The following is an 18,224-nucleotide window of genomic DNA, read 5'->3' as shown; positions in this document are numbered from 1 at the left end:
ATACTAATGTATTGTTGATGATCTTGCTTCGCCAGATATGCATCCGTTCAGTTTTTAGTCACATAATTTGATTACATCAAGTAGTCAGAGTTGTATTGATTGTGCATTTTCTGCATTACCCATAGAGAAGTGGAAGGCCTGGCAAGTGCTGAGCAGGTGCTTCGGGGTCTGGGTCTAGACCCCTCTGTTGAGGACTGTATAGGAACTCGGAGGGTGTGTCAGATTGTATCTACACGGGCTGCACACTTGTGTGCTGCCACTCTTGTTGCAGTGCTGCGGCAAATCCGGGATAACAAAGCAGCCCAAAAGCTGCGTAGCACCATTGGAGTGGATGGTTCTGTTTACAAAAATCACCCAGAGTAAGTAACCCTGAACACCATCTTGGTATAGATCACAAACATACACTTAATGTATAGCTCTTAGTTTATACACAGCAAAATTAACTCTTGAGTGTTAAACTCTCAAAGTTATTTAACACTGGCGATTATGCAGTATGCAGTGTCAAAAAAGGATTTGCAGTCAAAATCAAATTTGATTTGTCAAGTCCTAGCTATCAATGACTTATTGTCAAACCATGTTTATTTTTTGCTCAGTGGTTTATATTTTCGTTAGCAGTCATATCAGGCTATTTAGGTTCAATTGCCAAATATTAGATTTAATGAATGTCATTGCAGTTGTATAGTCGCTGCACGACTAAGTGCTTGTCAGCAGAATAGTCTTCAGCAGAAAGGAGGCAATTAAATGATATTACGTTGTTGACTGTACGTATGCAATATTGATTCTGTGTACTATCTTGATCCTGAGTGTGTTTGAACTGAAGAATGAGATAGAGAAGAAGAAACCCATGAGAACGGAGAACATGCAAATTCTACACACTGCGTGCAGCCAAAAACTGTTTGAAATTTCATCAATTTCTTTCAGAATTTTAAGAAATGCAGAAGAAACACAATTGAAAATAAAGTGCATAGGAATTAATAATTTTATAGGTCTTTTTGTTTTAAATTGCCTACAAAGGAGTTTCAAGGTTTCCCTGCCGGTCTGTTTACTTGTCGCATACCTATTGTTAAAGTTCTGCTTGCTTATTATACTCGCTTGGCCAGTATAAACTGGGCAAATGTTTATTTGAGTAAAAAGCCTTTTATTTTGTTTTCTATTTCCCAGAATACAATTAGATCCTTGGTGTCTTAGGTACATCCTGCTTAAATTAAACTAGTTGTGCTTATAGGTTATAATGTTCAGTTTTGGTTTAAACTACTGTAGAGAGGTGTATGATTGTGGAAGATGAACTGGTGCATGCACTGCATTATTATGTAAAGTTTTTACAAAGAATTGCAACAAACTCTATCTCCTTATTTAGGTTTTCCAGGAAGCTCAATAAGATGGTACGGCGACTTGTGCCAGACTGTGATGTGCGGTTTTTACAGTCCCAGTGTGGCAGTGGGAAAGGTGCAGCCATGGTAACAGCAGTAGCCTACCGTCTTGCCTCTCAACACGCAGAGCGTCAGCGCATCCTTGACACCTTGCGTTTGAGCCGTGCACAGCTACTTGAGGTCAAACAACGGATGAGTGAGGCCATTATGCGTGGATTGTCAAAGCAAACACATGAGCAAGCGAGTGTCAAGATGCTTCCCACCTATGTCAGGTCAACACCAGATGGAACAGGTAACTTTGAGAAAACCAATAACATTCCACTAGGCTTGTTAGTGGACTTGGTAAAATATACAGATGTAGCAGCCTAAAACCTGATTGGTGATTTGAGTTCAGATCTGTTGAGATGCTTGACAGTTCAATTGCAATCCCCCCACGATAATTTAATGAAATCAATAAAATAATGAAAAAATGAAATCTTTTACTACCCTTAAACATCAGTGATTAATTAATATTGGGATACTTGATAAACTGAACTTTTTGTGAAAAATAATGTACCAGAGATAGGAATTGTGGCTTCTTTTTTTGGTGATCAGCATTGTAAACCTTAATGCTACATGAATCCAGTTTCAGGTCTGTGTGTCTGTTTGACTGCAGGCTATGCACATACCAGCAGAGCAGAGAGGTTGAGATGTGGCTGTGTTTATTTCTGCTTTAAAACAAAGCACAGTGAAATCATCAGGAAATAACTTTTTATTTCTCAGCTTTACTGCTTTGTTCTGGTTAATGCTGCTCCCTCCCTTAAATAAGTCTGTATTCTCCTTGACCTTTCTCTCTGTTGTTCACTGAGCCAGAGAGGAGGAGGCATCTGATCAGTGCCAGCTTCCAATAATTTCAGATGTTCCATCTCAATATAAAAGTCTAAAATATCAATATACCTGTAAATATGAGTAAGAAAAGTGCATCTGTGCAGCAGTAATTTCAATAACCATGACATACAGCAATTGGACCTGACAGTTTCATGAACAGCAGCAGCAGGTTGTAGCCACCAGCATTAGTTTGAAGCATCTCTATTGAACTTGACTTCTATTTAAGCATAATTTCTGTATGTTGGATTTATTTTGAAACCCGACTTTTTTGCTGTGCTTATGTTGTGAGACAGCTATAGGGTAAGAGAGGAAAAGAGAATAATAGTGACACACTGCTGATACACAGCATATACTGTCTGAATAAAATATCTGTGCTGTAAAGTGCCATATTCAGACTTGTTTTTTTATTTTACTTATTATTTTACTTTTGGCAGACTTTAATTTAAAAACAAGGTAACATCACTTCATTAATGATCTTTCATTCAGCCATTCACTGTCCTGTCTGGAGCCTTTTGTTATACCCATGCACAGTTGAAAAAAGCTGATTAGAACCGTGGATACACATGTAGCCTACATGATGGTGAAATCTGTGCTCTCTATTAGAAATCTGTCTGGGAAAACCAGGTTTCCCCAATCCCTGTAAACGCACTGCATGTTTGTACTCCAAAGGCACCTGCTTAATTCCACAGAAGACCAGAAAAGATTATATTTAATTATTATTTTTATGTGTATATGTCTATGGGTATGGATGAATATGGATTTTTGTCTTAACTGTCTTCATCAGAGCATGGTGACTTCTTAGCTTTGGACCTTGGGGGTTCTAGCTTTCGGGTTTTGCTCGTGCGAGTGCGAAGTGGAAAGAAACACAATGTGGAGATGCACCAGAAGATCTACAATGTCCCACAGGAGACCATGCAAGGCACAGGGGAAGAGGTAAAGCATCACTAGGGGTTGTAATACCTCTGTACAAATTGTGTGCCCTTCATAGTCCATCCAGTTGTTCATTATCTATAAATGCTTATCTCAGCCTATCTCAGCTGTATTAGGTGAGAGGCAGGGTACATCCTGGACAAATTGCCAGTCTGCCTCAGGGCCAACACAGAGAGACATACACAGACAGACAACTATTCACACTCACATCCACACTAAAGGGCATTTTAGAGTCACCAGTTAACCTAACATGCATGTCTTTGGACTGTGGGAGGAAACTGAAGTTCCTGGAGGAAACCTGCAACCTTCTAGCTGTAATGTTCCAGTGCTAACCCCACCACCGCTGCCCACCCCTCCCTAATCTTCACTTTATATTCAGTGCATTTGGAAGGTTTTTGAACCCCCTTCACTTTTCTCAGTGTTATTATTGCAGCCTGATACTACAGTTGTTTAAATCCATTTCCCCCCCTCATTAATCTACATGCAGTACCCCATAATAACTAATAATTTAGAAATGTCTGTAGATTTAATAAAAAGAAAAAAGTTTACTATGGCACTTTACAGTTACAGCCTATAGTCTTTTATCGGTATAAAGCTACAAGCTTTGTGCACCAGGATTGTTTTGTTTTGTTTGTTTGTTTTTTCAAATCCTTTCAAGCTCAGTCAGGTTGGATGAGGACTGTCAGTGGACAGCAATTTTCAGGTCTCCTGAGAGATGTTCAATAGGATTCAAGTCAGGACTAAGGCTCTTCTCCCCTGGTTGTCTAGTGTCAAAGTCAGAGTTCTAGAAAGCATCAACATACCTTTATTTTGCTGTCTAAACTGGTGTGATATTTCAGGTGCCACTGTGTTTTATTTTTTATTTTTTGGCATAACAGAGGGTAAATGGGTAATGCATGTTTTTCTCTTTATTTCATGTGTGCTAGCTTTTCAGCCATATTGTGGACTCCATTTCTGACTTTCTGGAGTACATGGGCATGAAAGGAGCATCCTTACCGCTGGGATTTACATTCTCCTTCCCCTGCCATCAAAGCAAACTTGATCAGGTAATGTCTTCTTCAGTATTCAGTAGTGTAAGATTTGGCCTGACCTGTTTTTTTTTTTGGTTTTTTTTGCACAGTTTTATGATGATAAGCAATGATAAGAAGTTGGCAGTTACACATGTAATTCCTCTTCTCTGTAGTAGATTTTGGATTGTTAATTGATTGAGTAAAACATGTGGTTTTCATTAGTGTGAATTCTTAAAAAAGAAAGGAAACTTTTTTTTTTATGAGCTAAAACTTACCATTAAATTGTTTCTTTTAAAGTGATGGTCACAGCATCCTTACCAAACAGGAATAATTAAATCAGATTCTTTTCTACTTCACTTAGAGACACTTAAGTAAATCAATGGAACACAATGTCTATAAAGCGACCATTTACTTTGGACCAACACAATTTCTATATATTAAAGTCTTATCTGTCAGCTTATTACTACCCATATTATAAAAAAAATTATAATAAAATAAGAATTTGAAGAGATGATGAACTAAGGCTAGGTGATATGCAAAAAACCCTTCAGGTAATTCTTTTCATATCCAATTATTTATTTATTTACCTTTCGGCTTATCTCATGAGATCAGTCGCCACAGCGGGGATCATTGTCCGCATGTTGATTTGGCACAGTTTTTAGCCCTTCCTGACGCAACCCTCCCCAATTTCTAAGGGGCTTGGTCTGCTACTGCACAGCTGGGGATGGGAAAGGGGTTCAATGTCTTCCCCAGAGACACGTCGACATATACCCGGGACCGGGGATCGAACCTCTGACCCTCTGGTCCATAGACAACTGCCTTACCAACTGAGCTACCAACTTAGCAAATTACTCTATTTTTGCATTTTTGTTCTACCAACTCTCCATTTCTATCGTTCTTTCTACTCCTCCCTAGTTCCCATACACAACATTAACTGGTGTATAAAATCTGGCCAATCTGCCAATCAACAACATCTCATTAAGATTTCAGCTCCTGTTTTCCAGAACACAGACAGTGAACTTTGAAAATATACTCACATGCTTTGGCTATGGATCTTTGTCAGCTGATACCTTGCTCAGCTGACCCATGTAGCATTTGCATTAGCAGACATGTTTTAAATAATTACTTATCAAATACTCCGGTGTGGTTTTTTCAAATTTGCTGAAGGTTGTGGTCACTTTTGCACACAACACCTATTCCTGCCATGAATCCTTTCATTTTAAAACCAAAATGTATTTAAACAACATATGTGACTTCACTGTTTAGCTCAGTTTGGTTTTTTGCTTGCTGAAAACAGGGTTTGCTCCTGCTGATGCCATTTTCACTACAATTAGCAGCACTTCTACTGTTAAACTTGTTTGTGTCTTAAACGTTATCGTTCACTCTCACTCACTTCCTCTGTTGGCAAGGGAGGGCAGATCTCTGCATGTGAAGCCTGCCATAATGCTTATCTTATTATTGTAGAATTTGAAAGAAACTTTTAATTACTTTTTTGTGATTAAAACACTTGTATTGGATACCAGTGCCACTTGTGTAAACCATAACTCCAGAAATAGAAGAAAGGTGGGCAAACCCAGGCACAATCCATTTCACACTTTATACCCTTACCCCCGATCACCTGATCAGTAAGGGATCAGGCAACTGGGATTGGTAAAGGACTGCTCTGTTTCCTAAGCCACAGAGTCTTTGGTTTGATTCCTGGCTCCTGCCACATGTTGAAGTGTCCTTGAGTAAGACAATGAACTCCAAATTAGTTGCACCTGGTAAGTGCAGGCCAGCTCCATAGCAGCTTCCCCATCAGTGTGAGAATGGGTGAATGAAAAGCAGCGTAAAACACGGGTACAATTTACCACTGTACGTCATTCATAGCAAAATCAGGGCTGTCAGTGCTGTCTTGTTCTTTGAGGAGTCTCTGGCAGAACCATACGCTAGAAAAACTGAGAAAATACCTCTGTAACACTGTTCACAATTCCAAAACACACACGCCAACAGTACAACTTACAGAAACAATACACAAATGTTAGCAGTAGCAGAAAATGACTCTTTCTTCTACCTTGTTCGCCTGCATCGCTTTTGGTAGAGCCATGCAATAACGTAAGGATTGAATATGAGTAAATACAATATGCAAATATGACTGTGAAAACGCAGGACTGTCTTGCATTAACACTTAAGTTTGATAGTTAAGGTTAGTTCGCTAAATGGCCTATTGACATTGGGAGAACCGATACTATTACTATTACTGAAATTAAATTACTGAAATTAAATAGCAGGTCTAAAACATTAAACTAAGGTGACTGTGTGGTTAATATATTATTTGTGATCAGCCAGTTAACTAAGGAATGCGAAGAAATACATACCACTCAACCACCTTGGGACACCCTTACACTACACATGAATGCGCAAAACCAAGAGTTAGGACCAAGTGGTAGGGACATAGTGGAGATTTAGGATTGGGCCTATGAAAAATAGAGATTCTAGGAAACAGGAAAAACAAAAACAATGTCCTGAACTGAAACTGAAAAGGCAACTGAAATAAAAGCCCACATCTAAACAGTCATGTGTAGTCTTCCCATTCTGGATTGTTTGGAAGTAAAGCATACAGCACAGACACCATTGCAGAGTTCTATACATAAGGCAGCATGCTTGGAGTATACTAAGGAGAAATGGAAAAACCCAAAAGAGATTTTGATCAAGATTATGTCGTCTGACGAGACCAAAGGAAAATTATTTGGGCATAACACATGTTTTTGAAAAAAAAAACAACAAACAAAACAAAACAAAAAAACTCTGCTGATGCTTAGGGGGTGTATGACTGCAACAGACAGAGTTCTGCATAAGAATAATTGCAGCCCAATATCAGAAGCTTTTAAAGCAAAATGTACCATCAGTCAAAAGGCTAAAACAAAGTAGCAATAGATCCTTCAACAAGCCAATGTTCCAAAGCACAAAGCAAAGTAAACGCAGGAAAGATATTAATGAATAAGATTAATGTTTTACCATGGCCTTCCCAGTCTCCACAGTTAAAAATCATTATAAACTTTTGGATAGATTTTATAAGGCTGTACATGGTAGACAATAAAGAATGGGCTAAAACAACTAGGGTACAGGGGTACAAATGGTGTGCAAGGGGTACCCAGAGAGGTCGTGGGAGGTTAAAACTATATATATATATATTTTTTTTTTTAACTATATTTTTTTACACCTCGTGGCTGTTTTCGTTACATCTGATAATGAAGGAACATTTGCAATAGTTAATAGTTAAATGTGCAATAATCTTTGAGCAAAAATTATTTAAGTGGTTTTGTCGTTTTACAGTAGAACACTGTTGTTTGTTTGTCCAGGGCATTCTTCTCAGGTGGACAAAGGGTTTCAAAGCCAGCGGTTGCGTGGGACAAGATGTTGTTACTTTACTTAAAGACGCTGTTCGTCGGAGACGGGTCAGTACACAAAAATGTATTAGCTTTAAGTAATGCCTGAAACTTTCACATTTTCTATACTGAACTATGTTGAACATTTATTTTAAATTGAAAGAGTGACATCTTTGCTACACATCTACACTCATTCTTTATCTCACTCTGGAATCTTTAATAGGTTTATGTTTAATACGTGTTCTTCAGAGAGTCTTTGCACATGTGGATTCGGGCCATGTGTTGTTTCTATGGTTTTACCACTGTGTCTTTAATATACTGTACACTCACTGGCCACTGGTCAATCCAATACAGCAGCCTTGAATTCTACTTTTACAAGGTTATAATTTCTCAGTTTTAAGTTCAAACTTTCAGATAAGTGCTAATTTTACAAGGTGTTTATAATTTAGGTCATAGTGGGTGGTGGCGTCCTCCTGTGGTGCATTACTGTGTATTCAGAGATGGTTTTGATGTTGTGGTCACCCTCATTCATTTTAAGTGGGTCACCTTGAAATCTGCAGAGAGTTATAGTTTTATTACTTCAAACTATTGAGAGAGAGAGAGAGAGAGAGAGAGAGAGATTAGCACCTGTGATTACGCTACTTCAGTATAATACAGTAAAATTTATAAATCTTTTTGCTTTTGCTTTTCTGCTTCCAGGAATTTGATTTGAACTTTGTAGCTGTGGTAAATGACACAGTGGGAACCATGATGACCTGTGGCTATGAGGACCCCAAATGTGAGGTGGGGCTCATTGTAGGTAAGTGTGTCTACCACCTGAACTTTTCTGACAATGTGTTTGTGTAAACCAATTTAGCATGAGCAAAGATTGTTGGTGTGTGTGTGTGTCCCAGAGTATCTAAGTTTTAATTTTTAAATGAAGCTTATCATACCTCTTCTCTTAACTTAGGCACAGGGACAAACGTCTGCTACATGGAGGAAATGCAGAACATTGAATTGGTGGAGGGTGATAATGGCCGTATGTGTGTCAACATGGAGTGGGGAGCATTTGGTGACATTGGTGAACTTGATGACTTCTGCACCCAGTTTGATCGCATTGTTGACGATTGTTCCAACAACCCCACGAAACAAAGGTACTGAATGAGTAATTTAATTTATCACTTGCAGTAGTAAATCTCCTGTTTAAAACGCATTATCAACACTTATAACAAACAGTATCATATGTAATCAAATATGCAGTATAAACAAATTAGAGAAAGGACATTAAGGAAAGCGTCACAGTGAGAGATTCTAGATTCTTAGAAAGCTGGAGGGTTATTGATTTAATAAAATATTTGTTTCGTGAACTTAACTGGAGATATCCATTGAACATTTGTTCATAAGTGTAAATAGTACGGAACTGTATATAGTTGAAAAAAATACATTATACACTAGTTTTAATTTACTTCCACAGTCTTCTAACTTTGGCACATCTTATTTTCCAACAGCTACTTACTTTAAATAGACTACTAAAGATTCTGATTCTTTTTTTTTTTTTTTTATGGAAGGGTATTTAGCCCCCTGTGGGCAAATTAATTCTGCTGTCAATCTAAAATTAGATGCTGTTTGATTCCACTGTTTCTGCCATTGAGATTCACAAGTGATACACATTAACTGGACTGCATTAGAACTATATTTCATTCAATCTGTAAATGTAAGATACATTATTGTACATTTAGATTCAAAGCCTGAAAAATGTCAAGTTAGCTACCATGCCCAAATTAATTTTGGGTCACAGCTGATTAATTAACTTAACTTATATCCCAATATAAGTCATTTCATATCCCAATAACAATATAATGTTACAAATAAGACATTTTCGTGAATTCAATATATTTACCACATGATAAGGCTGATTTTTTTTATCACAGTTTGAATTATATAAGAAATGAAGAAAAATGTACTTACTTACATTAAGCGTGTCTAAAAAATGTACAACATACTTTTGTGGCTTTTATCTGAAGACCATCCCAATCAGTTCAATCACATATTTCTCCAAAGCAAAAATAATTATCTGTGAATTCAACTAGTCTTTTTCTCAATATTCTAAAAACATGACAGAAGTTTATCTTGATACCCTTTGACATCATCGTTAGTCTGTTGTGGAGACAGTTGTGGTTTTCCCAGAGCACACAGGCACGATGCACTGCTACTTTATTTTTTCTCCAAGTGATGGAAAGGAACTGTCGCATAATGCAGTTGGCATTCATTTACATTTTTTTTTAAGTGCTTGAAAATCGAGCCATCCAAGCAGAGCTAAGCCTTATTCAAATGACAAAAAATACTGCCAGGAGGAGTGCGATTTGTGACACAACCAAATAAATGAAAAAGAAATTAGCATAATATTAAACGATGGATGTTTTAATAGCGTCATCTGATACAAAACTTATCTGTATCATGTTATTTATGTGCATATTTTGAATGTTACCACTGTGTGGCTGTGGAACATTTTAAAGTATTGTGCTTTTTCTAATAGGTACGAGAAGATGATCAGTGGGATGTACCTGGGGGAGATAGTGAGGAATGTGCTAATAGACTTCACTACTAAGGGCCTGCTGTTCAGAGGCAAGATGTCCGAGCGACTTAAGACCCGAGGCATCTTTGAGACTAAGTTCCTATCACAGATTGAAAGGTGGGTGTTTTAGACTGTTCTTTCTCAGTGTCTCACGTCATCTCACCCCTGTTCACCATGGCAACTGCGTGGTAAGAATAGAAAACACGTGAGATTTTACAGTTCAATCACAAAGCCACAAAAGCAAGACAGGACATTAGTGATGTATCTAAGCTGCCAACTGAGATCACATTAGTCAAATCTATGCCTTAATTAGATGTTACAGTCCATGTAAATACCAGGAACTTAATTATCACACAGTGGATGATTACTGAGGACCTAGACAAACACAGATTTTTACGAAAAAAATTAAATACAGTATACAAACCTTTTAATCTCTTTTGCTGCAGGCTATAAGTCAACAAAGTATGGGATTTCACCAGGGATGGCCAAAATTCCGGTTTACATGTTTGTACTCTATATACAGTGTATGAGTCTCTGCTTAGTTCACGATAGTTTTTGCCTGTGGCTGCGTTACCCACACTCCCTGCTGAACTTGAGGACAGCATTAACAGTAACAAATCTTAATGCTGCTGTGAGCAACACACAAAATTTTAAAAATGCGATTTAATTGTATGTTTGGTTCTTTAATAGAAAAGTTTAGGGCTCTACCTAACAATTTTTTATTTTTTGTCGATTAGTCAATTGATTATTTTTTCGATTAATTGATTAATCTATCGATTATTTTGCCATGAAGCACTTTATCTTTAACTTAATATATAATAATATAGCATAATGTTGGGTAACATAACAAAGCAATGAATTTACTAAAAATTAAAATTGGAATTCAATAATAATTATTTATATTTCAATATAATAATTCAAAGTATTCCCTGCAGTGCATTATATCTCTCCCAATAAATAGGCCAGTCCTAACAGGTAATCTGTGTTTGACAGACTAATATGAAGTTTCTTCACGATATAATTAAAGCAAGAGCGTTTTCCATTCAAGTTAAAGGAATGTGGCGCAATCTACATTTCCTCAGTAAACAGTTGAGTTTACATTAGTTTAAATACTGTAACAGAATAAAAGAATGAACACTGTCTCAGTGTCCAACAGAAGCCCTGGCACATTAGGTTAAATACTTAAACCACTATATTTCAGCTTTAGGTGGATGTAACATGTTTGTAGCAGTTAGCAATTAACCAACAAGGTGACGGTGGATGGTTAACTGCGGTCACAGATGAAATTATTGCTTTTCTGCACATTTATGATCATTTAACAAGTGGTTTGATAATTTCCTTGTATGAATCGTTAATTTGCGGAGCATTTTTACGCCGAATGAGCAATAAGAAAATGTTTGCTTTCTTATTCTCTAACCTTAGTAGTGTCTTGCATAGTGCATATTTGGTGATTTCCGAACACAAATATTTATATTTTCGTGTTCTACTGAACCTTTAATCTAAATGTGCTCACTCTGAGGTGATCTCTGAGGTAAGTCAATTAGTCAATAGTCAGTTTCTTAGCCTTTCTTTTAATGTTCAGGATCAGAGGTAACAGGCTGATGCATTTTATTTGCCTTTATAAAGTTTAAACCATTATAAGTTATAGTTTTCCACTGTCTGACTATGTCAAAGTGTCCTTGGGCAAGACACTCAGCACCTTGCATGGCAGCCACTGTCATTGGTATGTGTGTGTATGAACAGGTAAATGAGACTTAACATTGTAAAAAAACTTTGGATAAAAGCGCTGTACAAGCAGACCATTTAAAATATTTTTGGTATTTTCCCAAAGATTTGTTATTTGTCTCAAGGGTTTCCTGAAGTTCAACCATAAGTGTGGGTAAAGCAACACAGACAAGCAGATATTCACACTTCTTAGAAACTTTGTGCTCTGAATTATTACTGTATATTATGTACAAAAATGTAAACGAGAGTTTTGCCGCCCGTGGCCAAATTCCATACTTTGCAAACATGCCTGTAGCAAAAGACATTAAAAGGTTAATTTACTGTTATTTTTATTTCATAAGCTTAAAAATATGAAAACTTGTGTTAGTCTTTCTAGGTCCTGAGTAATTATCCACTATGTGATAATTAAGTGCCTGATATTTACATGGACCGGAACCTGTAATTAAGGATAAATGCCAACATACCCCATCGCTTACTTTAAATCCTCTCAATAATTTGGGACTGAGCAGCGGTGTTCTATGCCCTGTCTCGTGCACATAATGTCGGCTTCGAATTGGGGGCTTGCAGGATAAAATCAGAAAAACGTCTGAAGCTTGTCACTCAGACATTTGCTTCCTCACATACCCTCCCTCCGGACAAAGTCAGGGGAATGCCAGGATTCCATTGCAAAGGGTCTAGAAACTTATGCAAGCATGAATATGAATATTAAATAGCAGATTTTAAACCAGTCTTTGCCATGGTGACAGCTTGTTACTACTTGGGAAAATTAATGTAATCACAGTAATGCACTACTAGTAATAAAGTGTATTACAGTTACAGTAAGTAAGAAGAGCACTTCAGAAGATTTATGTAATGCACATTAATAAGAAATAGCACAAATTCAGTACATTTAATGTAACATGATCAGACATTAAGCTTTTAAACTTTAGAAACATTTTTAGAAGCTGCCCGCTGTTCTCAGAATTTCTACTGAAAATGAAATGATTTGTGAAACAAATCAATTCATTTTCCTATTATTTAAATGTAAATGCAAACCCAGGGGTCTCCATTAGAATACATTTTCCTGTTTGTCTGATATTAGCTACAATTTGGATGGTACCATTCCAGTATTTAAGTGGAGCCATGACAGTTAATGTGCAAGATGTCATAACGTAGGAAGAGAGAAGAGGGCTTGTTAAAATGGTGACCACAAAAGGCTAGCACTAAACTGCTAGGCTAAGTTGACCCAATAGTAACTAGGATATTTCCCTGTACAAACATGGACATGAGGATAACTAGTAGACTATTCACAGAGAGGGAGAGACAGTGGAACAGAAGGAGGAAGCCTGTGTGTGAACAGCTTTTTCATGTGCATCAGAATAACCTTGATGCAGTAATAAGACCAGGCTAGAGTCTGTTTGTGCAGGGAAATAAATACAGCTGTGCTTTAGGACTTTGGCACATAGCTTGTGAGGACATCCCAGGTCCTCAGAGGAATATTTAGAAAGGCCGAGAGGAGGGGTTTTTTAATTCATAACTTGTTTTTATCCCTGCTGTATTCCTCCTAAATGTATGGTGACTCTATATAACTAGTGCTAATTTTGTTACTACTACCTTTGTTTTAGAAATCCTGGGAAATGAGAAATTGAATTAAATGGCAGTCATGTGGGCAGTGGTTAGCCTATTATCCTAACTTGTTTTTCCTTTCCACAAAAGTTTCAATATTTACTTTGATTTATTTTTTTTTATTAAATAAGACATTTGTTTTTACTTTACAATGCTCAAACTAATTTCAGACTTTTGTAGTAATTACTTTGACTTGACTATTTGAAGTCTGTAGTAATGAAACAGAAATGGTGTTTTAGTACTAAGTTTTAAGTCTAGCTCAATCGATGATTAAGAAAAGAGTCTGGGGCCAGAGTTGTACTAGATGATGAATTGTTATTTTCTTTGATTTACCTTGAGAACATGACTTTAGATTTTGAGTCTCAGTAATTTCAACAGATCATCAGTACTGTAGGTTACATCACAAAGCAAGGTCAGCTTATATATGAAACTATTATTGAATCATCAACTTCACTAAGCTGGTTATTTACTCTAATTTACCAAAATAAGTGCATTCACCTGAAAAACCAATAGATGAGCGTTTTTTTGAAGTTGGAGACAACTGTTGATTGCTTTTGTTAAAGTGGGTCACAACAGAGGCAAAAACGTTTTTTAAATTTAACATCACAATTTTACACACAACTTGAATTAAAATAGACGTTGTGCAGTAGCTAATACTGAAATACTAGAAACAATAAGACTGTGTCTGCCTGCTTGAATAAAACTAATACTTATTTTCTGAGTGTATGTTTGATAGGAAGGCTAGAGTGGGCACAGTATCTATTTGTAACCATGTCGCCTCATGTTCAGTTAAGCTGCAGTGATAAAAGACAAGTACACACAGGTGTTGCATGCGGTTAATACGCAACATTCATTTAACAAATTAACTTAAATCAGTGACACTTTTATCTTCTAAGGAGATTTAACATGATGAGCATGTAAGAGTTGAATATTGTGTGTTTGTAAGAATAAAGTTTGTGTACATGGCATTTAACCTGTAATGCTGTGCTATCAGCCACAAGCATCACATCTCTTAATTTGTGTAAACCTTTTCATTCTGTCTGATCCCACAGAGACAGTCTGGCCATGCGACAGGTCCGCACAATTCTGCAGCACCTGGGCCTCACTAAGTCCACCTGTGATGACAGTGTCCTGGTAAAGGAAGTGTGTACTGTTGTTGCCCGCCGAGCAGCTCAGCTCTGTGGTGCTGGTTTAGCTGCTGTGGTGGATAAGATACGACAGAACCGCAATCTGAATCAGCTTTCCATCACCGTGGGAGTAGATGGCACTCTGTATAAAACACACCCTCAGTAAGGAGCATTTGTGTACTGACGTACAATCTTTTTTTTTCTCATTTTCAAGTATCAACAAAGTCTGCCTTAGTATAAGCGCTGTGTAGTCAGGACACAGAACTGCAGTATTGATTATGAAGCACCAACTTACTAAGAAAACAGAGACCTTTTATCAGTCTATGCTGTGCATCCAAGGTTTGCTCTGCCAGCAGGGCTTGACTCATCTTTGACTTTGGGAGTTACATTAGGTCATCAAGATAATGGATGCACCACTTCCAGGACCATTAAAGTCCAATTGAAGTTACCACCGTTACTTTGTATTTAAACATCTCTTTATAATTAAATGTTAAAGAATAGCGAGAATTTGCCATGAACTTTGTTTGCAACTAAACCATTTCTATTATCTTTCCTTTCTCATTTATCCTGAAGTTTCTCAAGCGTCATGCAGGAGACCTTAAAGGATTTGGCACCACAATGCCAGGTGACTTTCCACAAGTCAGAGGATGGAAGTGGAAAGGGAGCAGCACTGATCACAGCTGTAGCCTGTAGGGTCAAGAGCGGAGGGCAGGACTGAATCCCTAAGAGTGAAGAGGACTGGATTCTTGTAGCAGGTCACCCAAACAAAGGGGCATAAACCCTGGCCTGGGTTTAGGAATGTACACACCTGTTAATGATGTGAGCTGCCATTAAAGAGCACAATTAGAAGTTATTAGGCACATTTTAAACACACAGCCCTTTTTCTGACCCCCCCCCCCCAAAAAAAAAAAAAAATTCTTCCAGCCTGTAATCTGTTTTTCTACATCTACAGAAGTATAAAAAACTCAAAAAGGTTTTGACAACACCACCTCACACATCGTTGCTGCCATGCACATGCTGTCATCTAGTCCTCACAATTTGACCCAAAGTCACACATCACCCTCAAGACCTGGATGCTCACTTGCTTCCTGATGTACCCCACCCCTTGACACGCATCACATAGTCAAGAGTTGGGTTACAGTTAAACCAGATCCTTATGTTAAAAAAAGCTGGATTTAGAAACATCTGCATTATTTTTTTCTTTAGAATATTTTGTTTGATCATGGTTTTCCTTTAACTAAAATAACATTTATTTTAACATTTATTACATAATAAATAACATTTATTATTCTGTTTTGAGAATGACCAAACACAACAATTCTTTTTTTCTTTGATTTAAAAAAAAAAAATTTGTTTAGTCTTTATGTCGGAATAAAATGTTTAAAAATATAATTTCAAATAAATTAAATGCAAATTTTCTCTTCACTGTGAACAGAGCTGAGAAAACTAGCAGAACTGACTAGGAGACACTGAAATGTAATTGGAAGAAACTTTTTTCAAGATCTAATTTATTCTTTGCAGAGGCCACTTCTTTGTGTCTCCAGCCTCTATCTGTCTTCTCTCATATCAATAATATGGTCTTATTACTGCATCAAAGTTATTCTGATGCAAATGAAACTAACATTAAACCTGTTGTTGTCACCCTTATTTGATTAGTTGGAGGGGGATGTTAATTAAAACTGAAGAATCGGTTGTACTGGGATATCGGTAGGAGAAATATGCTTAAAGGTTAAAAAAAAACATTTTAAAAAAGAGATCTCATCAGTCTATTTATTTTATTGCTGTTTTGTGTGAGATTTATTTTTCCTTTATGTGCCTGTGTGTTATGCAAAAATTTGAATAATTGTTTGTTTTCCAATAACTAATGTTTTATTATTAACTCGAACATGGATTTGCCTGACATAAATATGAATTCTGCTTTAAAACTTAAATGAAACAAAGATTTCCTCTTTGCTGCTCAAAAACTGTAGTGTATACATTTATAGGAAGAGGTTTCAAAGTTCTTAAGCCAACATTGCATTGTTTAATTTTTCACATGATACAAGCATTAAGCATCTGCATCACTTTTAATGGGATCATTATCACCCTGCTGTGCTACTGTCATCAATAGCGACATCAAATAAACACAGCCACTGTATAATTGGCCTTGAATTGCTGTTTGTCTCCATTCAGTGGAGATCGACTCGGGAGAAGCTCTCAGTCAAAGAAACTGGTCCACTTTCAGTGACACTGGAACTGTTGTAAAACAATTTATGCCAAAGTATTTTGACTGTGTGGCAGTCAGGGCTGTGAATATTTTAAACAGAATCACTAGTTCAACAAAAATAACATGATTTTTATGTGTTAACTAACTTCAGCTTTGTCCACTTAGGAAGAACTTTTCTAATATTTGCACCTTTATAAAACTTCACTCGATTCACTACTCTTGTTTTTCTTGTCAAGGTAAAGAAATAAAGGTCATTATTGAATCTTATACCCAATCTCATGTTACTTTCTACTAAGTATGTTTGTAAAGACAATTACATTTATTGGGGTTTTAAAAAATGCACCTAATTTGATCACCTGAAGAGGAAAGGATAATAAACTATATTTAAAGAGGTAAATCTAGTGGCAGGCCTTGGGGCTGGCTGTTGGACGGGAATACAGAGGGTTTTATTCATTATTACTTTATAATTAAATTTTTTTTAACTTGTTCCTGTCTATATGTTATTTGTTGTTTTATTATTATTATTTTTATTATTATTATTATTATTATTATTATTTAGAGTGATTTGTTTAAGGATGTTTCTGTAGACCTGATAATACTGTGGTGGGCCATTTAGCAAATATTATTTCTAATGGTGACGTAAGAATGGTGACTTCAATATTGATGAAATGGAGGAAGCTTGAGATACAGTTACATTGCAAGTTTTCAAACCCCTTTGCTTTTTGCAAACTTAATTTTAAATGAAAGGGTGAGAAAACACATATCGACACCATAATCCACAATGACAAAAGTGAAGCATATTTATAGATTGTTTCGTTAAGGTTTTTTAAAATTTTGAAATACATTTTCCAAAAGTAGTCAGATGCTTAATGTAGTACTTTGTAGCACCACTTTGGCAGCATTTACTGCTACAAGTCGACCTGGTTGAATCAACAAGCTTCTAACTGGATTTGGGCAGTTTTTCACTTCCTGCCCGATCTTTTCAGGTTTTGTCCATCGGACTGGACAAAACCTGAAAAGAGCGTAACCAAACCATTGATAAAATTCAATAATTTGGATCTATTTTTCTTTTTACAGATTAACATCTTTTTCTCAGTTTTTTTTTTTTTCACACTTTCTGACTTTTAGCTTCTGGTGTGTGGGACTGATAAGAGGGGTGGAACTGCAGGTTGCCTTCAGGAAATGAATTTCCTGCACCACACTGGTGCTTCTGAGCACATTTTCTACACGTGTGTGGTGCAGTCACTCACTGCTGTATAAAACATGTCGTGTTCTTTACAACAGAAAAGCAATGATATAATATGTAAAGGTAAAAGTCCTTTTAGGGAGGTGTTCATGATGAAGACAAGGCAACAAGACATAGGAGTTTCCCACAGGAAACAGAGGTTCGACTCCAGGATGCGACAACGTGCTTTAAAAAATAAACTTTCCCCACGGTAACACTTTAGATCACAGCCCGTGA

The 18,224-nt window shown here is 36.8% G+C and overlaps 1 protein-coding gene across 1 annotated transcript in view; it reads left to right on the top strand.

Annotated features, from left to right (window-relative positions):
* hk2 (hexokinase 2) overlaps nt 1-17,029 on the top strand; it is a 34,375-nt gene extending 17,346 nt beyond the window's left edge. The window contains exons 9-18 of the mRNA XM_067521404.1: nt 126-359; nt 1,358-1,662; nt 3,022-3,170; nt 4,094-4,213; nt 7,519-7,614; nt 8,245-8,344; nt 8,495-8,678; nt 10,061-10,216; nt 14,482-14,718; nt 15,130-17,029. Of these exons, the coding sequence (XP_067377505.1) occupies nt 126-359; nt 1,358-1,662; nt 3,022-3,170; nt 4,094-4,213; nt 7,519-7,614; nt 8,245-8,344; nt 8,495-8,678; nt 10,061-10,216; nt 14,482-14,718; nt 15,130-15,274 (1,726 nt within the window). The 3' untranslated portion in view covers nt 15,275-17,029. The remainder of the gene's footprint in view (nt 1-125; nt 360-1,357; nt 1,663-3,021; nt 3,171-4,093; nt 4,214-7,518; nt 7,615-8,244; nt 8,345-8,494; nt 8,679-10,060; nt 10,217-14,481; nt 14,719-15,129) is intronic.
* The last annotated feature ends 1,195 nt before the right edge of the window (nt 17,030-18,224 follow it).

The sequence above is a fragment of the Channa argus genome, chromosome 11, assembly GCF_033026475.1.
Source record: "Channa argus isolate prfri chromosome 11, Channa argus male v1.0, whole genome shotgun sequence".
NCBI classification, from domain to species: domain Eukaryota; kingdom Metazoa; phylum Chordata; class Actinopteri; order Anabantiformes; family Channidae; genus Channa; species Channa argus.
This window is presented reverse-complemented; position numbering and strand designations above follow the sequence as displayed.